Below are 19,282 nucleotides of genomic sequence, written 5' to 3'. Positions count from 1 at the left end.
AAGTACTATGACTTTAAATTTAACATTTTAAGCATTAAACAAAATAAAACTAGCACTATGCTTCTATAATGCAAAGAGTATTCCTGAGAGGATATACAGGAAACTTGTAACCAGTAATGGTAGCTACCTCTAGGAAGGTTAACTGGAAAAGTGATGAGTAACGATGGAAGGGAGGCCCTTTTGTAACTTAACTTTCATAATACATGTATAATCTGCTCAAAACATAATTTTAAAATTGCTATCGACCAGGCGTGGTGGCTCACGCCTATAATCCCAGCACTTTGGGAGGCTGAGGCGGGCAGATCAAGACGTCAAGAGATTGAGACCATCCTGCCTAACACGGTGAAACCCCGTCTCTACTAAAAATACAAAAAAATTAGCCGGGCATGGTGGCGGGCACCTGTAGTCCCAGCTACTCGGGAGGCTGAGGCTGAAGAATGGCGTGAACTCGGGAGGTGGAGCTTGCAGTGAGCCAAGATGGCGCCGCTCACTCCAGCCTGGGCGACAGAGCAAGACTCCGTCTCAAAACAAAACAAAACAAAACAAAATTGCTATCACTACCAAGTTTAACTAACAAACAAAACACACAAGTGAAATTAGTCTCTAACTACCCTCTCTATATACTCCCGTCACTCTTGCCCCTAACCCTACCAAACCCCCACTTATAAAAGCTCTCATTAACTCCAACCCCATGGGAGATAGTTTACCTACATCTCACCCATCTCACTGCCTCCTAAAATCTCACCTCCCACTCAATAAATGTAGGAATAAATGAAGACTCTATATGTCCCCTGGTCCTAGAATAAACTGCATAGTGCAACATGAATTTATACTGAGGATACCTGCATCAGGGGATATTTTGTTTCTACAGGGCTTCCAAATCCATTGACTCCAATAAAGCTGGTGCTAAAATAGGAATCTGTGAGACTTGTATCAGTTAAAGCACCTCCATCCATTCCTGGAACTGAAAGAGAAGGAAAATTCAAGTATTTAAAATTATTTCAGAGGATGAAACATTGATTTCACTTCTGTGTTCCCAAATAAGTTGTAAAGTCTCAAATCTGTCACACTTATTTTTATTTACCAGTTTATAAAAGGCAGGATCAAATAAAATTGGCTTGGCTCTAGAAATCTGTTAAACAGTGCTCAAGCTGACTAATTACTTCCCACAGAAATAATTTATTTTCTATGAATCACAAAATAGCCCCCAGACACAATATGATTAAGTTTCTACCACCTGCATTTCCAGTTTCCTCATCAAATTTTCTTTCTTCAACTCAGTAAAAGGACAACAATTTCTCCTGTGAACTACTGGATGGTAAACAGAAGCAATTTTCTCAAGACGGTTTCTCACAACACATCTTTTGAAACAAACTAGCAGACTCACACTAACTCAAAATTCAGGGGGAAAAAATTCTGCAGAGGTAGCAATAGGATGGAATTCAGGAATACTGACAGTTCTTTTTAGAGTTTAGGGTAGGACGATACTGAAGGACTCTAAAACTATTAGGGCAATCAACGGGACACTGTGTCTTAGATGTTACTTCCTAATAAGTACTTAGCATGCAGCTATTTTCTAATCTGCCAGTTTAACAATAAGATGGGCTGCAAGTAGGCTTGCTCTTCTCCAGGCAGTCATTGAGAAACCCCCTTCAACCCCAGTAAGAAGCAAACTACAAAAATGTGGATAGAAGGGATGTTGGGTCTCTTTGGAAAACAATGAGGTAATTTTTATTTTCTTCTTTTTTAAATTTATTTCCCAAAACATCCATAATGAAAATGTACTGCATTTACAATTATAAAAAGTTTATTTTAATGGTTCATATCTTTTAGTGATTACAACTTCAGGATATGGCTGAAGAATATCATCAGAAACACCTAAATATTTATATATAAAAAAGTTCATCTTTAACAAGGAATTAGAAACAACGTGAAATGGGAAAAAACAAAGAACTATTTATTATTTGAAGAATGCAAACCCTTTTAACATCAGGCCCAGAGAGGTATTAAAATGAGACAGCAGTCACAGCCTACTCCCCACTTTGAGCTACGTGCTCATCTCTTGAAACTGCCTGCTATTCCCAAAAGTAGCTATAAATTAACCTAATAATGCCACATTGGACACTGTAACCATCACCCTACAGCTTAACAATGTATAGCTGAATCAATGTTAATTTCTGTAAGCCAATGAGAATTCCTGACACACTTTTACTCCCTGTCCCCCTATTTTACCTTTAAAAATCCACTACAGCTAATCAGAGGATATATTCAGGGCAACTTGAGTCTGTGCTCCTGGGTTGCAATCCTCAAGTTTGGCCCAAATAAACTCTCTACTTTTCTTCTGTTTTTGTAGAGATGAGATTTTGTTATGATCCTCAGGCTGGTCTCGAACTCCTGCCCTCAAGTGATCCTCTCATCTCGGCCTCTTTAAGTATTGGGATTACAGGGCCACTGTGCCTGGCTGACTCTCTATTTATATTAATTTTGCCTCAGCTTCTTCCTTGTAGGTCGACATGTCTAACAACAGAAGAATGATTAAGTAAATCCACTGAAAAACTACCATGAAATAATTTAAAGTCATGGTAATTAATGTCCAGGATATGTTTAAAATATTTCAGCAAAATAGAACTAAAATAGAAGGACAGACAAAGTAAGACTGGGAAAATATCAATCATTGTTGAAGCTGGGTGACAGGGATGACACTATCCTCTCTACTTTTATCAAAGTTTTAAATTGTCCGTAATAAACTGCTACACAAAATGATAATAAAGACTAAATAATTGTATGTCTGTCACACTGTGAAAGAAATACATATTTCTTTTGTCTTCATCTATAGTTCCTGGCATAGAGCTCCTAGAAAAACTTGTTTCCTAAATGATAGGTGCTAGGAGCATCTTTGTTCAAATACTTGGTGCTGGGAGCATCTTTGGTTCAAATTTTTGGTCTTTGACCTCAGTTCTTAACACAGACTTCCTAAATCCCTTGGAATTTCCAGGGTGATAGGAGCATCTTTGGTTCTAATGAGGTGACTTTTGTTAGGTACCTAGATGGGAGCTGGTCACCAGAAAGACCGAGCCCTGATTACAAGTTTGGAACTTTCAGCCCTACCCAACCATCTTCCAGTGAGGAGAGAGTGGCTACAGGTTGAGTTTCCCTTGCCTGTGAGATGATTTTTCCTTTGCCTGTGAGATGAAGCATCCATAAAAATCTCTCAACTGTGAGGTTCAGGGAGCTCGTGGGTCGGTGAACACATTTATGAGCCAGGAGGGTGGCACACCCCAACTCCACAGAGAAAAAAGATCCTTGTTCTATCTACTTTTTCATCTGACTGTTCATCTGTATCCTTTGTAATAAACCAGTCAAGCAAGTGTTTCCCTGAGTTCCATGAGCCATCATGGCAAATTATCAAACCTGAGGAGGGGTCATGGGAACTCCCAATTTGTAGCCAAGTCGGATAGAAGTGTGTATAATCTGGGGACCCGCTACATGTCACTGGTATCTGAAGTGGAGAGCACTCTTGTGTGACTGAGCTTTTAAACTCTGGAGTCTGCACTAACTCCAGGTAGTGCCATAATTGAATTGTAGAACACCCAGGTGGTAACCAGAGAATTGGAGAATTGGCTGGTGTGGGAAAAAAACTCAACACATCTGGTGTCAAAAGTGTTGTGTGAGAATGTAGTAGAGAGAAAATAGGAGCAAGTTTTGTTCCTTTCTAGTGTAATAACCATTTACAATGTGAAGTGAAAGGGGAACACATTTTTATTTGAGGGTAATTATGTGTGCTTACACATACACAGAAAAAAATGACTAAATATGTCAAAATGTTAACAATTTTGTGTCACGTGGCTGGTTAGAAGAAAGACAATCGGCCAGGCGCAGTGGCTCACGCCTGTAATCCCAGCACTTTGGGAGGCCAAGGTGGGCAGATCGCCTGAGGTCGGGAGTTTGAGACCAGCCTGACCAACATGGAGAAACTCCGTCTCTGCTAAAAATACAAAATTAGCCAAGCATGGTGGCACATGCCTATAGTCCCAGCTACTTGGGAGGCTGAGGCAGGAGAATCGCTTAAACCTGGGAGGCAGAGGTTGTGGTGAGCCAAGATCGCACCATTACACTCCAGCCCGGGCAACAAGAGAGAAACTCCATCTCAAAAAAAATGAAAAAAAAAAATAAAGACGTTCGTCTTTTATGACTTTCTTTATAATGTAGTTATTTCCACAATGATGAGGAGGAGGATGATGACAGAGCAATCCATAAGGGGAGAGGTTCCTCCATTCTCTAAGGCATCTACTCTTCACATTTTCCTAATAAAATAGAATGGTTACTCCAAAATAGAGTACAATTCTAGAGTCAAATTGTTTTCTAATATAGCATTTTTATTTCAAATGCTTTTCACTTCAAAGGTTTTTATTATATTTTTAAATTTCAAATCCAATTTTCTCTCTTTTCACATTTTGTACAAGCCAATAGAACAATTACTGAACATGCCAAGAATTCAAATACCTATGGTCAATATCTTGTCTTAGTAGAATTTTTAACTTCCTCGAAAGCAAGGTCCACTGCACATAAACGAAATGAAATATTGGTAAAATTAATGAATCAGAGGACAATAAAACCAAATTTCCCACCTTATAATAACACCTTATCATTAAGAAATAGAATTTGTCCCAATAAACACACAAATTTCTGGTAGTGATTTTCACTATGTTAACACTGGTATATATTCCTTTCAGATACACAACTTTGATAGAAGAAGCCTTATGCTCCCTAGCAAACACCTGACTGGACTTAACCAAAAACAGGGGTAGGTGGCAAGGGAGTGCTGACATAGCCAGTAATCAATGATTAAAATAATAATTATTATTATTATCATCATCATCATTATTATTATTATTATTTTGAGATGGAGTCTTGCTCTGTCGCCCAGGCTGGAGGGCAGTGGCGTGATCTCGGCTCACTGCAACCTCCGCCTCCTGGGTTCAAGCGACTCTCCTGCCTCAGCCTCCCAAGTAGCTGTGATTACAGGTGCCCCCCCACCACGCCCAGCTAGTTTTTGTGTTTTTAGTAGAGATGGGGTTTCACCATCTTGACCAGGCTGGTCTCAAACTTCTGACCTCATGATCCACCCACCTCAGCCTCCCAAAGTGCTGGGATTACAGGCATGAGCCATTGCGCCCAGCCTAAAATTGTTATTTTTTAAAGTAAACATTCCACACACACATATACCTACATTTGACTTTTCTTGTTTTGGAAGGGAGAAAAGAGGAATAGATACTTGGAGTGCAGTTAGGAAAAATCACTAACCAATGATACATTATTCCATCCTATATAGATCATAAATATATTAATTTAATTACCAAGAACAGGCACATATCCAACCTACTTCATCAGGTGTTCAAAGAGAAAATACAGCTGGGAACGGTGGCTCACCGTGTAATCCTAACACTTTGGGAGGCCAAGGCAGGCAGATTACCTGAGCTCAGGAGTTCGTCTGAGACCAGCCTGGCCAACATGGTGAAACCCCATCTCTACTAAAAATAAAAAACTTAGCCGGGCATGGTGGTCAGGGCGCCTGTAAAAACAGCTATTTGGGAGGCTGAGGCAAGAGAATCGCTTGAACCCGGGAGGCAGAGGTTGCAGTGAGCCAAGACCGCACCACTGCACTCCAGCCTGGGCAACAAAAGCGAGACTCCATCTCAAAAAATATATAAAAACAAAAAAAATGAGAAAATGCATGTAGAATACTTTTAAATTTAAATTACTTAAGTGTAAGATATGTGAGTGACCTTAATTACCGAGAACAGATCATCAGGAATTTTTCAGTCCTTCAATCCTTTATTTTTACAAGCCACTTTAAGTAAATCTTAACACTATTTCCATGGACTAACAGTTCGCAAGTCACTTTTTTGTTTTTGTTTTGTTTTGTTTTGTTTTTTGAGACAGAGTCTCGTCTCTCTGTTGCCCATGCTGGAAGAGTGGCATGATCTCGACTCACTGCAAGCTCCGCCTCCCAGGTTCACGTGATTCTCCTGCCTCAGCCTCCCAAGTAGCTGAGACTACAGGTGCCCACCACCATGCCCAGGTAATTTTTTTGTACTTTTAGTAGAGACGGGGTTTCACCATGTTAGCCAGGATGGTCTCCTGACCTCATGATCTGCCTGCCTCGGCCTCCCAAAGTGCTGGGATTACAGGTGTGAGCCACGGTGCCCAGCCACAATACACCTTTTAGACAAGAGTCTCACTCTGTTGCCCAGGTTGGAATGCAGTGGCAACCTCCGCCTCCTGGGTTCAAGCAACTCTCCTGCCTCAGCCTCCCAAGTAACTGGGATTACAGGCATGCTCAGCCTCCCAAAGTGCTAGGATTATAGGTGTGAGCTACCTCACCTGGCCTAAAGATCAAATTTACAATCAAAACGGAAGCAGGACTGGCTAGGTTGTAAAGATTAAAAATGGGTATTAGGCCAGGCGCAACGGCTCACACCTGTAATCCCAACACTTTAGGAGGCCGAGGCAGGCGGATCACCTGAGGTCAGGAGTTTGCGACCAGCCTGGCCAACATAGTTGAAACCCCATCTCTACTAAAAATACAAACATTAGCCAGGCATGGTGGCAGGTGCCTGTAGTCCCAGCTACTAGAGAGGCTGAGGCAGGAGAATCACTTGAACCCGGTAAGTGGAGGTTGCAGCGAGCTGAGATTGTGCCACTGCACTCCAGCCTGGGCAACAGAGACTGTCTCAAAATAAAAAACACGGGGTGATATTGGAAGAGAATACCACAAGCATGACCAAGTGACCTTTTGATAAAGAGACTGCCCAGAGCCTGGGCGACATAGGAGGCCCCATCTGTTAAAAAAAAAAAAAAAAAAATTAAGATTAAAAAAATAAAGAAAAGGAGATTCATATAGATACAAGGAAGCAGCTGATATTCATCAAGAAAATGGAAGAATGAACCCAAAGACATTTCAGATAGACCCAAGGTTGCTACTCCCCACCACAGGCCCACAATGGCAGAGCCTTGAGTACAAAACTGTTTTCTAGGGAGAGGCCCAGCTGCCCAGGGTTGCCTCACATCTCTGCTCCCCTTATTCCCAAGCAAGGCTCCCTGACTACCCCCACTGTGGCTCACGTGAGGCCAGGTACAGCTCAGGCCTCCACTCTGGAGGGCAAATGTAGGCACAAGGGGTAAACCTTGATGATGCCCACATGGTGCTAACTCTTCAGGAGTGCAGTACGCTCATAGGCATGGCTATCCCCACCTAGATTTCAAAGGATTCCTCAGAAAGCCTCAGGGGCTAGACAGAGAACTGCCATAGGGGCAGGCTGTAGCAGAGAGCTTTTACCAGGGTTATGTCTAGTGAAGTTGTGAAGCCGAGGCTGCCCCCGAGACCTCAGAACTGTGCAGCCACCAGCATGCACCACCAGCCCAGGAGAGCCAGAGGCATCAGACTCCAACCTGTGAGAGTTGCATTAGGGCTTGCCCTAGATAAAGTCAGAAGGGCGGGGTTCCCTGAAGCCTTCAGGACCCACCCCAGTCCCAGTGTGTCCAGAAGGCAAGAAAAGGAGTTAAACAAGATTATTCTCAGGCATCCAGATTTAATGTTGTTTGGCTTTCTGGGTTTTGGGCTTTCTTGGGACCTGCTATCCCTTTCTTCTTTCCAATTTCTCCCTTTCTGAATGGAAGTATCTATCCTGTATCTGTCCTACCATTGTATTTTAGAAAAGTGTAACTTGTCTGATTTCACAGGCTCATAGCTGGAGAGCAATTTGCCTTAGGATGAATACCTAATTTAGATGAGACTCTGGACTTTGGACTTTTGAATTGGTGCTGGAAGATTTTTGATACTATTGGGATAGAATTTTGCATGTGACAAAGACAAGGATTTAAGGGGTCATGGGCAGAATGCTATGGTCTGAATGTCCCTCCCACCCCCTGCAAAATTCATGTGTTGAAACTTATCATTGTGGCAGTATTAAGAATTGGGGCCTTTAGATGGTGATTAAGTCATGAGGGTGGAGCACGCCATGATGCTAATGGAATTAGCACCCTTATGAAGCACAAGGAAACTGTTAGACCCTTCCCCCATGTGAGCACATGGCAACACAGCACCATCTTGAAGCATAGACAGCAGCCCTCATCAGACACCAAACCAACCCACACCTTGATCTTGGACTTCCCAGCTTCCAGAAATCTGAGAAATAAATTTCTGTTCTATAAAAAGTACTCAGTCTCCAATATTTTGTTAATAGTTGCAGAAATGAACTAAGACACTATAGAATAATAACAAATTGAACAATCATTATTGTTGATATGAATCTACATCTGAATAACAACTGTGGCAAAGTTGATTTTTTTTTTTTTATTTTATGGTTAAGCAAAGTGTGATTCAGCGATTATAGCTTGCCTAAAGTCACAACACTAGTAAATGGTACACCTGGGACATAAAAGTAATCTTGCTACTATATTGAACAGCCTTTCAAATTTTTAAAAGAAATGGGGCCAGACACAGTGGCTCATGTCTGTAATCCTAGCACTTTCGGGGAGGCTAAAGTGGAATTATCACTTGAGCCCAGGAATTCAGGACCACCCTGAGCAACATAGCAAGATCCCCATCTCTACCGGAAAAAAAAAAAAGAAAATATAAGTATAAATCAAGAGACAAAATTTCAAACTTTGGACCAAAGGATCCTATACCTAACGAATCAGAACTTCGGCCGGGCACACCGGCTCACGCCTGTAATCCCAGCACTTTGGGAGGCCGAGGCAGGAGGATCACGAGGTCAGGAGTTCGAGACCAGCCTGACCAACATGGTGAAATCCCGTCTCTACTAAAAATACAGCAATTAGCCAGGCATGGTGGTGAGTGCCTGTAGTCCCAGCTACTCGGGAGGCTGAGGCAGGAGAATCGCTTGAACCTGAGAGGTAGAGGTTGCAGTTAGCTGAGATTGCACCACTGCACTCCAGCCTGGCAACAGAGTGAGACTCGGTCTAAAAAAAAAAAGGAAGAACTTCTGCATCTGTCAGCAGTCACCCCACAACTATTAACAGGTAAATGTACACAATAATAACCTACTTTTTAAAAACTCCAATCTTGCAGCTGAATTTTCTTCTTCACACTTAAACTCCTCTTAATGAATTGAGTCTAACTCTCCAAAAACATCATACTAGAGCAGTGTTACTCAAAAGGTCTTCCTTCACTTTGGGAGGCTGAGACGGGAGGATCACGAGGTCAGGAGATCAAGACCATCCTAGCTAACCCAGTGAAACCCCGTCTCTACTAAAAAATACAAAAAAAAAAAAACTAGCCAGGCAAGGTGGCGGGCGCCTGTAGTCCCAGCTACTCGGGAGGCTGAGGCAGGAGAATGGCATAAACCCGGGAGGTGGAGCTTGCAGTGAGCTGAGATCTGGCCACTGCACTCCAGCCTGGGCGACAGAGCGAGACTCCGTCTCAAAAAGGAAAAAAAAAAGGTCTTCAATGGTCAAGAAGCTTGGAAAATTCTGGGGGAAAATGAGTAAAAACAAGTAAACCCCCATTTCCTTACTGTACACCTTCCCAGGATGTGTGTATACAATGTGAATTGTGACAATCCAAAAAGAAGACAAAGTACTTCCCAAATTTACTTGACTAGGGAACCCTTTCCACATGGAGCATCTTGAGAGACAAGAGTTCCATCATAGAAGACACTTTCCAAAAAGTACCCATCTACAAGTGCTGAGTAGGGCATTACGGAGAAGATGCTGGCGATGCTCACGCTAAAGGATGAAATCCGAACTTCTTAGTCTGACATTAGCATATCCTCAACAATTTGTCCTCAACTATCATGCTAATACTTCCTAAAAGATGCTGAGTTTGAGTCTCAGTTCTGCCATTTACTAGCCACAAAGTCTTGGGCAAAATGCTTGTAAAATGCAGATTATGCCATCAATTATAAAATGAAAATAATATCATCTACCTAGAAAACATCAATTGTTATGAAAAACAATAAATATCTTAAAGTTCTTTAAAAAAAACACTGTACAACTCTATACAGTTACTAAAAATAATTGAATTGTACTTATAATAGGTGAATTTAATAGCATGTAAATTATATTTCAATACATTTTTTTTGTTTTTGTTTTTTTGAGACAGCTCTGTTGCCCAGGCTGGAGTGCAGTGGCGCAATCTTAACTCACTGCAATCTCTGCCTCCTGGGCTGAAGCAAGAAATCCTCCCACCTCAGCCTCCCGAGTAGCTGGGACCACAGGCGCACACCACTATGCCTGGCCAATAAAACTTTTTATTTAATTAGTAGAGGAAAAGGGGGATTATTCAGTAAATGGACTTAAGACAACTGAGTATCCATCTAGGGAAAAAACTGAATACCTTACACCAATATTTACAAAAGATTAAAGATCATGGCGTAAAGCAATAAAAGTATACATCTACCATAAGATCTTTACAAGAATCATATAATGACTGAACTTTCTCCTCCAGTCACAATGATATACTCATTATATGCTTAAAATCTCCCACACTTTGCCATCTAGAGTATAATCAATTTCTAATATACATACTCAAGACTCAGGTATGATGAGAAAGAAAAAATACTTGGGAGTTGCACATTGAGCTTGAATCCTACTTGTGCCATTTACATACTATATGAGCATGAGCAAGTAACTGTAAATTTCATTTCTTCACCTGAAAAAAGAGGTTAAATACCATCTCACTCACAGGGTTGCAGTGTGGAATCAAGTGAAAGAATCTATGTAAAGTATCTAGCATCTTTTCCCACAGGTCTTCATAAACATTACTTTTTAATTCCCCCTTCTCTAGAAAGTATTCCCCAATTATTCCAAGTTGTTAAAACCTTTACCTCTTAAGATACTATTTATATCATTCATTTGACAAAAAAAAAAAAAAACTTCCTTTTTACTTTTTATTGCTGTCTTCAACTACAGTATTTAAACCTTTAAGTTTTCACATATTTCTGTACTATCTACTAATCTAAATTATCTGAGCTTTGTTTTGTTTTGAATTTATTTTGTATTTTTTTTTTTTGAAGAGACAGGGTCTTATTATGTTGCCCAGGCTGGTCTCGAACTCCTGGCTAAGGAAGTTAAGGGTGCAGTGACCTGTCATCATACCACTGCGCTACAGCCTGCATGACAGAGCGAGACACTGTGTCAAAAAAAAAACTTTCTGGGCTCAAGTGATCCTCCTGTCTTGGCTTCCCACAGTGCTGAGATTACAGGTGTAAGCCACTGTACTCGGCCTTAAATTATCTGTAACTGCACTTTATGTATCTGTAATTATGCACACCTTTCACTTTTTGGTATTCCTTAATCTAACAGCACATTTTTGTTAGGTTATTTTTTTTAAGCTTGGTGGCAAGAAGTTGTTATTTTTGAGAAACAGTCTCCCTCTGTTGCCCAGGCTGGAGTGCAGTGGCATAATCAGCTCACCGCAGCCTCAAACTCCTGAACTCCAGCAATCCTCCCTCCACCGCCCCTCAAATTACTGGGACTACAGGTGTGAGTCACTGAGCCCAGTCTAGCACATTTGTACAAACATTTATTTTCAATGAAATGCTTTGTTTTTTTGAGGTGGAATCTCACTCTGTTACCCAGGCTGGAGTGCAGTGGCGCGATCTCCATCTCCCGGGTTCAAGCGATTCTTGTGAGTAGCTGGGACTACAGGTGTGCGCCACCACGCCCATATAATTTTTTGTATTTTTAGTAGAGGTGGGGTTTCGCTATGTTGCCCAGGCTGGTCTCAAACTAGTGAGCTCATGTGATTCACCTGCCTCGGCCTCCCAAAGAGATGGGATTACAGGCATGAGCCATGGCACCCGGCCGATTGCCTCTACTTTTCCAGTGAGGAAACTGAGACCTCAGAGATGCCAGATGACAGTACAGTGGGTGCAGGCCCAAGAAACAGGCTCTTCTACCCCCTCAGCAGATACCCACACCATCCTTTTCTTTATTGGATTGTGGAATGAGCATAGACTTTTAACAAATACTAACCATGAGGTCTGTTTCAGCCAGTTGTCAACTACTAATCTTCAACAGTATATTTAAGTCTCAGTTTCTTCCTCTGTAACACTAAAATGGTAGCATCTACTTTCCAAGGTTGTTGTGATAATAATTCTGTATACTGGCATGCTCAGTTGATATTAGGTGCCAAATCCACTTACTTATTTGCAAAAAGTAGCCTGCTTTTTCTGATGAAACACTAACATGCTCTTTGTAATAGAGTATTAGGAAAAACTTTCCATGTAGGTTTTTCTCTTTTTAATTTTAAAATAAATGATAAAAAAGGTAAGCTAGAATATTTTGCACATCTGTTATAAAACCCACAGAAGCTGTAAGAAAAGACTCAAATCCAAAGCAGGTGGACAAGACATACTGTCTGTCTGAAGAGCTGGAATTCCCTTGAAAGTTCACAAACTAAGAAAAAGTCAAAAAGAACTGTCAGAAAATGGCAATTAATGACTATAAACACTATGCTTCCTGCCCTTATGATAAAGCTTCTGTGGAGAGTCATAAAGAGAACAAGTTCAAATTCTCAATTCCCTACCTAACTCCGAAGCTCTATAAGGCATTTTAGGTTATTATCTCATTTGTTTAACCACACAACTGTTAGAAGTTCAAAGGTCCCCCCAACCCCCACCACATTCCTATGTTGAAGTCTTAATCCCCTGTACCTTGGAATGTGACCTCATTGGAATATAGAGTCACCGCAGATATAATTAAAGATGAGGTCATTAGGGCAGCCCTAATCCAATATGACTGGTGACATTATGGAAAAAGGAAATTTGAACACAGATGCACACAAAGGGAAAACATCAAGTAAAGATGAAAGGAGTGACTGGGAAGATGTTTCTACAAGCCAAGAAATGTCCAAGATTGTCAGCAAACGAAAAGCTAAGGGGAGAGACATGGAATAGATTATTCTCCACAGCCTTCAGAAGAAGGCAATCCAGCCTACACCTTGATCTTAGACTTTCAGCCTCCAAACCTGAGACAATAAATTTCTGTTGTGTAAGCTCCCCGCCCCCGAAAACATACAACAGAGCCATATAATAAAAGATTAAATATAGGTCAAACTAAAAATACAGGTTAATAAAAATATTTCAGTCAAACATTAAGCTCAGACGTTTTGAAATAGCCAAGATAAAAAAAAGAGAAAACAGAAGTTTAAAAATTGCTTGCTTAGTAAAATAACAAATACCAATTTGTTTGAACAAAAACCATTTTTCCTAATACTAAACTCTTTGAAGAAATTATTACAAGGATTTTTCCATGAAGAACATTGAACACCATGACATCTTCAAGACAACTGAAAGATTTCTTGAAACACTTTTTATATTCATCCTCAATAGAAGTACAGAAAAGAATATTATGCCACAACTGAAGTGAGGTAATTCCATAAAGAACTAACGACATAGCTCAAGTACTTAACTTTCCAGCAATCTAAATACATCAATCTCTCCCTCTTAAACTTTCATCCATTTGCTGTGAAACATTCAATTCTAGTTATGATAGATTAGACAGACAGATAAAATAATGCCAAGCATTACTTATTGACAGGTTTATATGCACAATCCCAACAGTTCTTTAAGATATATATGGTTATTTCTCATTTTAGTGACAGTACCAGAGTTGAGATTTAAAACCTTGTCTTATTTCAAACATTTCAAAAATCACTACACTACATTCATCTCACTCAACCCTAATCTCCTAACTCACATTTCCAACTGCCTATTACTAAAAGTCTCTAAGACATGTGACAAGTACTTTAAAACTAAAAACTTAGTTATCTTTGCCTCCTTTCTCTCCCTTATGCATCCCAGGTAGCTGCTTCACCAAATCTCTCTAAAATGTGCCCCCCTTTAATTCATTTCCACTGCCCTAAACTATGTCCTCAGCGTTACTCCCTTTAACTATAGTAAAGACTGTTCCAAATGATTTCCCCATTTCCATCCTTAGAAGTCAAAGGCCTACTATAGTTATCTTTTTAAAATAAAGAGTAAATAAAGCCGGGTACAGTGGCTCATGCCTGTAATCCCAGCACTTTGGGAGGGGGCCACGGGTGGATTACCCAAGGTCAGAAGTTTGAGACCAGCCTGGCCAACAAAAATACAGTAATTGGCCAGGCGCGGTGGCATACGCCTGTAATCCCAGCTATTTGGGAGGGAGGCTGAGTGAGGCAGGAGAATCACTTGAACCCAGGAGGCAGAGGTTGCAGTGAGCCGAGATCACACTGCTACATTCCAGCCTGTGCGATACAGCAAAACTCTGTCTCAAAAATAAAACAAATATTTAAAAAAAACCTTTTATTTCAGTTTCAGGGGTATACATGCAGGTTTCTTATGTGGGTAAATTACATATGGCGGGGGTTTGGTATACAGATTATTTTGTCACCCTGGTAATATGCACAGTACCCAATGGGTACTTTTCCCTTCCTCACCCTCCTCCTACTCTCCCTGCTCAAGAAGGCTCCAGTATTGGCTGGGCGCGGTGGCTCACACCTATAATCCCAGCACCTTGGGAGGCTGAGGCAGGAGGATTACCTGAGGTCAGGAGTTCAAGACCAGCCTGACCAACATGGTGAAACCCCATCTCTGCGAAAAATACAAAATTATCCAGGTGTGATGGTGCATGCCTGTAATCCCAGCTACTAAGAAGACTGAGGCAGGAGAATCGCTTGAACCGGGGAGGCAGAGGTTGCAGTGAGACGAGATTGTGCCATTGCACTCTAGCCTGGGCAACAACAGCGAAACTCCATCTCAAAAAAAAAAGAGAAGGCTCCGGTGTCTATTGTTCCCTTCTTTGTGTCTATGTATACTCAATGTTTAGTTCCCACTTATAAGTGAGAACATGTGGTATTTGGTTTTCTGCTCCTGCGTTAGTTCATCTAGGATAATGGCCTCCAGCTCCAACCATGTTGCTGCAAAGGACATTATCTTGTTCATTTTTATGGCTGTGCAGTAGTCCATGGTGTATATGCCCCAAATTTTCTTTATCTGGTCTACCATTGATGGCCATCTAGGTCACTTCCATGTCTTTGCTATTGTGAAGAGTGCCGCAATGAACATATTCATGCATATGTCTTTATGACAGAACAACGTATATTCCTTTGGGTATATACCCAAAATGAAATTGCTGGGTCAAATGGTAATTCTAAGTTCTTTGAGAAATCAGGAAACTGTTTTCCTCACCAGTAGTGTATACATGTTCCCTATTCTCTGCAACCTCACCTGTATCTGTTATTTTTTTAATAATAGTTATTCTGACTGGTATGATGGTATCTCAATGTGGTTTTCATTTACATTTCTCCATTTCTCTAATGATTAGTGACGCTGAGCATTTTTTTTTTCTTTTTTTTTTTTTTTTTTGAGATGGACTCTCGCTCTGTCACCCAGGCTGCAGTGCAGTGGCGTGATCTCCACTTACTACAAGGTCTGCCTCCTAGGTTCACGCCATTCTCCTGCCTCAGCCTCCTGAGTAGCTGGGACTACAGGCGACCACCACTACACCTGGCTAATTTTTTGTGTATTCAGTAGAGATGGGTTTTCACCGTGTTAGTCAGGATGGTCTTGATCTCCTGACCTTGTGATCCACCCTCCTCAGCCTCCCAAAGTGCTGGAATTACAGGCGTGAGCCACCACACTCAGCCAACGTTCAGCATTTTTTCATATGCTCATTGGCTGAGTGTATGTCTTCTTCTGAAAAGCGTCTATTCATGTCCTTTGCCCAGTTTTTAATGGAGTTATTTTTGCTTGTTAATTTGTTTAAGTTCCTTACAGATTCTAGGTATCAGACCTTTGTCAGATGCACCGTTTACAAATATTTTATCCTATTCTGCGGGTTGTCTGTTTACTCTGTTGATAGTTTCTTTTGCTGTGCAGAAGCTCTTTAGTTTAACTGGGTCTCATTTGTCAATTTTTTGTTGTTGTCGCAATTGCTTTTGGCATCTTCATGAAATCTTTGCCAGGGCTTATGTCCAGAATGGTATTTCCTAGGTTTTCTTCAAGGGTTTTTATAGTTTTCGGTTTTACATTTAAGTCTTTAATCCACCATGAGTTAATTTTTTTGTATATGATGTAACAAAGGTATCCAGTTTCAGTCTTCTATATATGGCTAGCCAATTATCTCAGCACCATTTTCTGAACAGGAAGTCCTTTCCCCATTGCTCATTTTCGTCAACTCCGTGGAAGATCAGATGGTTGTAGGTGTGAGGCTTTATTTCTGGGCTCTCTATTCTGTTCCATTGGTCTATGTCACTGTTTCTGTACCAGTACCATGCTGTTTTGATTACTACAGCCTTGAAGTATAGTTTGAAATCAGGTAATGCGATGCTTTGCTCTTTTTGCGTAGTAGGATTGCTTTCGCTATTCAGGCTGTTTTTTGGTTCCATATGAATTTCAGAACAGTCTTTTCTAATTCTGTGAAGAGTGTCATTGGCAGGTTGATAGGAATAGCATCGAATGTTTATGTTGTTTTGGGCAGTATGGCCATTTTAACAATATTGATTCTTCCTATCCATGAGCATGGAATGTTTTTCCATCTGTTTGTGTTATCTCTGATTTCTTTTAGCAGTGTTTTCTAATTCTCACTGTAGAGCTCTTTCACCTCCCTGGTTAGCTGTATTCCTAGGTATTTTATTTTTCACAGTTATTGTGAATAGGATTGCATTCTTGATTTGGCACTCAGCTTGGAAGCTGTTGGTGTATAGATATGCTACGGATTTTTATACATCGATTTTGTATCCTGAAACTTTGCTGAAGTTGTTTGTCAGACTTAGGTGCTTCTGGGCAGAGGCTATGAGGTTTTCTAGGTATAAAATCATATCATATACAGAGGTAGTCTGAATTCCTCTCTTCTTACTTGGATGCCTTTTATTTCTCTTCCCTGATTGCTCTTGCTAGGACTTCTAGCACTATGTTGAATAGCAGTGTTGAGAGTAGGCATCCTTGTCTTGTTCCAGTTCTCAAGCTTTTGCCCATTCAGTATGATGCTGGCTGTGGGTTTGTCATACATGGCTCTCGTTATTTTGAAGTGTGTTCCTTCAATGCCTAGTTTGTTGAGGGTTTTTAACATGAAAGGATGTTGAATTTTATTGAAAACTTTTTCTATATATATTGAGATGATAATATGGTTGTTTTTAGCTCTGTTTATGTGACAGGTAACATTTATTGATTTGTGTATGCCCAACCAGTCTTGCATCTCAGGGGTAAAGCCTACTTGATCATGGTGAATTAACCTTTTTTTTTTTTTTTTTTTGACAGGGTCTCACTCTGTTGCCCAGGTTGGAGTACCACGGCCCAATCTCAGCTCACTGCAACCTCTGCCTCCCGGGCCCAAGCCATCCCTCCACCTCAGCCTCCCAAGTAGCTGGAACTACAGGCGTGTGCCACCACACCCAGCTAATTTTTTAAATTTTTTGGTAGACATAGGGACTCACCAGGTTACACAGGCTGGTCTTGAACTCCTGGCCTCAAGCAATCTACCTGCCTTGGCTACCAACATGCTGAGACTACAGGCCTAAGCTACTGCTCCTGGCCTGGTGGATTAGTTTTCTGTTATGCTGCTGGATTCAGTTTGCTAGTATTTTGTTGAAGATTGTTGCATCTATGTTCATCAAGGATATTGGCCTGAAGTTTTTGTTTTGTTGAGTCTCTGCCAAGTTTTGGTATCAGAATGACGCTGGTCATTGAACAAGATAGGGAGGAATTCCCTCCTCTTCTATTTTTTTGAATAGTTTCAGTAGGAATTGTACCAGCTCTTTATAAATACATATACTATACTAGTAAGTGATTTTGAATCCATTTGGTCCTAGGCTTTTTCTGGTTGGTAGGTTTTTGGTTGCTGATTCAATTTCAGAATTCGTTATTGCTCTGTTCAGGGTCTCAATTCCTCTCTGGTTCAATCTTAGGAGGTATGTTTCTAGGAACGTATCCATTTCTTGTAGGTTTTCTACCCTACATGCATACAGGTGTTCTAAATAGTCTCTGAGGGTTTTCTGTATTTCTGTGGGGTAGGTGGTAATGTCCCCTTTGTCATTTCTGTGTTTATTTGGATCTTCTTTTCTCTGTATTAGTCTAGTTAGCAGTCTAGCAATCTTATTTATTCTATTAAATAAACACTTCTATTTTCACTCATCTTTTGTATGGTTTCCTGCATCTCAATTTTATTCAGTTCAGCTCTGATTTTGGTTATTTTTTGTCTTCTGCCAGCTTTGGGGGGTGGTAAAACACGGATCTTATCATATCACTTACTAGTATAACCTTGAAGGGCCTTCACAATGTGGCCACAGTTTATTATCTGGTACCACTCTCCATAACTGGTCTATTCTCTCACCACATCAGATGACTACAAAACTATGAATAGTGCATCCTCTCAAAACCTGTGTCTTCTCTCATCTGCCTAGAATGCCCTTTTCTACCAGGTATGTATGCCTCAAACATCTTTTGAAAAATACTTCAAATATCACCCACTTCTCAAGATATCGCTGAATAGAGTTTGTTATACATTTTATGTATATGTGTGTGTGTATATATATGAGATGTGTATATATATCATACTATGTCATAATTTATAATGTCAAACTCCTTTATTAATCTATGCACTCACAAATGACCAGGGCCACGTCTGATACATCTTTGCTTTTTATTTATTTATTTTTTTTTTTTTTGAGATGGAGTCTCACTCTGTTGCCCAGGCTGGAGTGCAGTGGCGCCATCTCAGCTCACTGCAGCCTCTACTCCCAGGTTCATGCAAATCTCCTTCCTCAGCCTCCCTAGTAGCTGAGACTACAGACACATGCTACTACGCCTGGCTAATTTTTTTGTATTTTTGGTAGAGACGGGGTTTCACTATGTTGGCCAGGCTGGTCTCAAACTCCTGACCTCAAGTCCCCCGAAGTGCTGGGATTACAGGTGTGAGCCACTGAGCCTGGTCTGATACACCTTTGTATTCCCCAATATCTATACGACATCTAGCACACAAATGTTCAACATATGTTTAATAATTAAATTACGTTCTCTAGTCAGTGCCCAGAGATCACATATACTATGTCACTTAGTGAACAGTGAGTTACCTGCAGAGATATCAGACCTCCAGGGAGGAAAGTTAACATTGCTTTAAAAACTGCAAAGTCAAGCCAGGTGTGGTGGCTCACACCTGTAATCCTAGCACTTTGGGAGGCTAAAGTGGGTGGATCACCTGAGGTCAGGAGTTCAAGACTGGCCTGGCTAACATGGCGAAACTCTGTCTCTATTAAAAATACAAAAAATTAGCTGAG

At 40.8% G+C, this 19,282-nt stretch overlaps 1 protein-coding gene across 4 annotated transcripts in view; it reads right to left on the bottom strand.

Moving 5' to 3' along the window:
- Positions 1–19,282, bottom strand: part of PAN3 (poly(A) specific ribonuclease subunit PAN3) — a 158,600-nt gene that overhangs the window by 122,989 nt on the left and 16,329 nt on the right. For all 4 annotated transcript variants that reach the window (XM_050766832.1, XM_050766833.1, XM_050766835.1 and 1 more), the window contains exon 2: positions 843–964. In XM_050766832.1, coding sequence (XP_050622789.1) covers positions 843–964 — 122 coding nt within the window. The remainder of the gene's footprint in view (positions 1–842; positions 965–19,282) is intronic.

Source organism: Macaca thibetana, chromosome 17, assembly GCF_024542745.1.
Source record: "Macaca thibetana thibetana isolate TM-01 chromosome 17, ASM2454274v1, whole genome shotgun sequence".
NCBI lineage: Eukaryota > Metazoa > Chordata > Mammalia > Primates > Cercopithecidae > Macaca > Macaca thibetana.
This window is presented reverse-complemented; position numbering and strand designations above follow the sequence as displayed.